The sequence below is a fragment of the Zalophus californianus genome, chromosome 10, assembly GCF_009762305.2.
Source record: "Zalophus californianus isolate mZalCal1 chromosome 10, mZalCal1.pri.v2, whole genome shotgun sequence".
Lineage (NCBI taxonomy): Eukaryota > Metazoa > Chordata > Mammalia > Carnivora > Otariidae > Zalophus > Zalophus californianus.
Window position 1 is genome coordinate 107,126,178 of NC_045604.1, and position 4,764 is coordinate 107,130,941.

At 44.6% G+C, this 4,764-nt stretch overlaps 1 protein-coding gene across 1 annotated transcript; it reads left to right on the plus strand.

Moving 5' to 3' along the window:
* Positions 1-223: 223 nt before the first annotated feature.
* On the plus strand, positions 224-1,710 carry GJC3 (gap junction protein gamma 3). The gene is made up of 2 exons (XM_027610386.1): positions 224-1,117; positions 1,405-1,710. Exons 1-2 carry the CDS (start codon positions 337-339, stop codon positions 1,410-1,412), a joined length of 789 nt encoding a protein of 262 aa, XP_027466187.1. The 5' UTR covers positions 224-336; the 3' UTR covers positions 1,413-1,710.
* Positions 1,711-4,764: the final 3,054 nt, after the last annotated feature.

Here is a 4,764-nt window from a genome sequence, read left to right on the forward strand (position 1 = left end):
GTTTTCAGAGGGCTCTGGACTCTGACTAGCCTTTGGGAAAGGGACAGAGGGAGGGAGGGAAAGAGAGAGACACAGACAGAGCCTGGTCTTCTACCACACGGTACAGAACGGGGCAGAAGAGAGAGCCATCCCCACATCCACTCACTAATTTACAGAAATGACTCTGTTACCTAGAATTAGGAACCATCAGTCTTGGTAATAAATCAACCAGGAGAGGAGCAAGAAGGCTTGCTTTATCTATCCTTGGATTCACAGTGATGAGGTGGCCTTGCCCTCCTCCCGAAGGACAGGGAGCAACACACCCACGCTCATTCCTGTCCTCTGCTCCCTAGCAGGATGTGCGGCAGGTTCGTGAGGCAGCTGTTGGCTGAAGAGAGCAGGCATTCCACCATCGTGGGGCGTCTCCTGCTGCCGGTGCTCCTGGGATTCCGCCTCGTGCTGCTGGCTGCCAGTGGGACCGGGATCTATGGCGATGAGCAGAGTGAATTCGTGTGTCACACGCAGCAGGCAGGCTGCAAGGCCGCCTGCTACGATACCTTCCATCCCTTCTCCCCACTGCGCTTCTGGGCCTTCCAGGTCATCTTGGTGGCTGTGCCCAGTGCCCTCTACATGGGTTTTACTCTGTACCATCTGATCTGGCATTGGGAAGAATCAGGAAAGGTGAAGGAGGAGACTCTGCTCCGCCAAGGGGAGAAGAGCAGAGACGACGCTTCAGGGCCGGGAAGCCCCAGGCTGCTCTGGGCCTATGTGGCACAGCTGGGGGTGCGGCTGGTCCTTGAGGGGGCAGCCTTGGGGGTGCAGTACCATCTGTATGGCTTCAAGATGCCCAGCTCCTTTGCATGTCGTCGGGAGCCTTGCCTTGGCAGTATAACCTGTTATCTCTCCCGCCCTTTTGAGAAGACCATCTTCCTAAAGACCATGTTTGGGGTCAGTGGGCTCTGTCTCTTGTTTACTCTTTTGGAGCTTGTACTCCTGGGCCTGGTGAGATGGTGGAGGACCTGGAAGCACAAATCTCCTCCTTCTAACTACTCCCCAGCTGCAGAGAGCACCAAAAAACACAAGGAACCGACTGACAGCTTCCCAGTGGTGGAAGCCAAAGAGCAGTTCCGAGAAGCAGGTGAGAAGGCACTGATGTCCCTCCTTCTTCGTGCTTCTGATGTCTCTGTCCTCATGATCTCCCACGGCAGGTCCCTCCCGCGTGTTACAAAACAGAAAACCGGGTTCTAGGCAGATGTCTTCCGATCCCTGTTCCCAGCCCATGCCCCAACCCCCATCCCCGTGACTTTGACGATTCCTTCCAATGAACCAGGACCAGGGTGCTCAGTCAGTACCTCCTGCCTTTCCACTTAGGCCTCTTCCTACTTAGAAAAAGTCTCAGCTCCCGCTTGGTTCTCTACTTTGCAGAGTTATGAAGCCACCTGCCTCAACTCTGAACGGAACCCTACGATTGGATCTTCTTCCGCACATCCAGTGAGTGGGGATGTACTTCCATGACAGATTAGAGGCTGTTGAAGCATCTCCCAGGGCCATGGTGGGCCACGCTGCCTGAGGCATTTCCCGGGAGAACTCCCGCTCGCGCCTTCCTTCCAGAATCTCCTGGGTGTCAGCGGCACCATTTTCACGGGCTTGGTTCCAGAGTTGGCCGGCAGAAGCCTCCGTAAAACTATTGCTTCTCCCCTGTCCTGCGCAATAAATACTGCTGCTGTTGGCATTCCTGTTGCTGAATACAATCTTCCTGTCACGGTGACTCTACTTACCTCTCTTCTGTGGTTCCACGGTCTCTGCTCCCCCCAGCTTCAAAGTCCTGTAACCTCTGGATGTCCCCAGCCCTGCGGTGTTTGTCATATTCAGACTGACCCTCCATGCATCTATAACCCACTGTCCTTTAACATTCAGATTTGGTTTAGTCAAACACCCAGCCACATCCTGTAGGCCGATTACTGGCAGCTCGGAGGCTTATGGACCTGGGGCCACTGCCAGCTCCAACTTCTGCTCAATTCTTGTTTTCCACTTGGTGCACAGCAGCTGTCCCCTTGTCTCCAGCCCAGCAGCAACTCACATGAAGGGCCAAATCCCTACTTTTTAAACTCATACCCCTCGTTTCCACCCAGAAAAGACAGGAGAGTTTTGCTGCTGATTCAGGGGTAACAGGAAGGGAGTATGATTACATCACAGTATGATTCGGCAGGTAATTTAAAACTAAATATCAAGCTTCTCTTTTCTGAGTCTCTCCATCCCATCTGCCTGAGGGTATTCCAGCCCCCCACCTTCCTGCAGAAACATCTTCCCCCCTCAGTTCTTCCTTGACCTCAAATTCTCAACAAAGAGCAACTACCTGGTTTTGTTTTCTCCTTCTGAATCCCAAATTATACCAGGGTAAGTCAGGAAGGCTCACTCCTAAGGGAAGACATTTGGTCCCCCAAGGGACCAACAACTAGAAAATTAGTAATTTTTCTTTCTGCTATGCAAGTGTTTTTATAAAGAATCTCTCATCTACTGTAACCAGAGTCCAGCCAAGTGACCAAGAATGGAAAAAAAAAAAGGCAAACGTCATCATTCGGAATTCCCTCTTGATAATCCTTTTTAAACAGCTTTATTGAGCTAGAGTTCACATTATCACACAATTCACCCACTGAAAGCATACAATTCAATGGCTTTTAGTATAATCACAGAGTTGTGCATTTACTAATACAATTTTAGGACATTTTCATCAACTCAAAAAGAAACCAACAACACTTAGTTTTTACCCCCAAACCTCCATGCCCCCCTCCAAACATAAGCAACCACTGATATACTTTCTCTCTCTCTCTCTATATATATTTCTCTCTTATAGATTTTTCTATTCTGGACCTTTCATACAAATGGAATCAATCATACAATATGTGGTCTTTGCGACTGACTTCTTTCACTTAGCATGTTTTTGAAGTCTATCTATGTTGTAGCACGTATCAGTACTTCATCCCTGTTTATGGTTTAATGATTTCATTGTATGGCTTACTACACATTTTGGTCCATTTTTCAGTTGATGGACATTTGAACTGTTTCTACTTGTTGGCTATTATGAATAATGGTGCTATGAACATTCATGTACTAGTTTTTGTGTGGATATATGTCTTCAACTCTCTTGGGTAAATACCTATGAGTGGAATTGCTGGGGCATATGCTAATTCCTTTTTAAACTGTTTTCCACAGCAGCTGTACTATTTACATTCCCAGCAGCAATGTATAAATGGGTTCCAAATGTATCCACATCCTTGCCGACACTTGGTTATCTCCTTCCTCCCTTCCTTCTTTCTTCTCTTCCTTCCTTTTTTTTTTTAATTTAATTTTTTAAATCACATCCTAGGGGTGTGAAGTGGTATCTCATTATGGTATGATTCGCATTTCCCTAATGATGTTGAGTATCTTTTCATGTGCTTATTGACTATTAGTATATTTTCTCTGGAGAAATGTCTACTCAGATCTTTTGCCCATTTTTTAATTGGGTTGTTTGTACCTCTGTTGTTGAGTTCTTTACATATTGCGGACACTAGGTCCTTATCCAATTTAAGATTTCCAAATATTTTCACCCATTCAGTGGGTTATCTTTCACTTCACTGATCATGTCCTCTGATGCACGAGTTTTTAATTCTGAGGACATTCAGTTAATCAATTTTTCTTTTGCTACTTGTGAGTTTGGTGTTATATTTAAGAAATGGATACCTAATCCATGGCGGTGAAGATTGACACCTAAGTTTCCTTCTAAGAGTTTTACAGTTTCAGCTTTACATTTAGGTCTGATTGATTTTGAATTAATTTTTATATATGGTATAAGGGTTCAACTTCATTCTTTTGCATGTGGATATCTAGTCCCAACACCATTTGCTGAAAAGCCCATTTTTCTTCCATATAATGATTTTCGGCATCCTTGTTGCATATCCATTGCTTGTCAATGTATAGCACTATTTCTGGACTCTCAGTTCTATTCCATTAATCTATATGTTTATCCCTATCCCAGTACCACATGTTTTGATTGCTGTAGCTTTGTAATAAGGTTTGAAATTGGGAAGTGTGAATCCTCTGACTTTGTTCTTTTTTCTCAAGGTTGTTCGGCTATTTGGGGTCTCTTGAAATTCCATATGAATAAAATTGTGACTTAGAAGTCCTCAATATTTTCAGTAAAGAAGGAAGTTCACCTCAGAAGTATGGCAGGATAGAAGCCATAAGGACCTTAAGGTGTCATGGGACCTTATGTTTGCCACTCAATACAATACAGAGGCAGACATATAGACACATACACGCTTACATCACATTCATGGCAAAAATCAGTAACTGAGGAGAGCGCTTCTTCCTGCTTGGTCCATATTAAGACTCAGATTCCTTCTCAATACATTTTTCAAAGAAAATGCATTTGTTAGTTGTATAAACATCTAAAAAAGTAGATATTCTGTCGGACTTCTGTCAAAAACCCCAACACAGAGATCACAGGAACCCCCTTTTCAAGTCATTTAATCGGACATTCAGTAACTACTTACTGAGCATATTATAGGAAAGGCAGTATCTGATATTGGGGCACAAGAAGAATTTAAAAATTTCATTCATAAGAAAAGGAATAGAGTGAGAAGAATAAAATAAAAAAACCCAATGAAAGGAAAGAGACAATTCCCTGAAATAGGCAAGCATACTGTTTGTCCTCAATGGATGTTTCTTGAGATAGCAAAATGGTTGCTGTTCAAGTTGGGTACCAAAAAAGGATGTATCCACACTTCCGAATCTTAACCACTC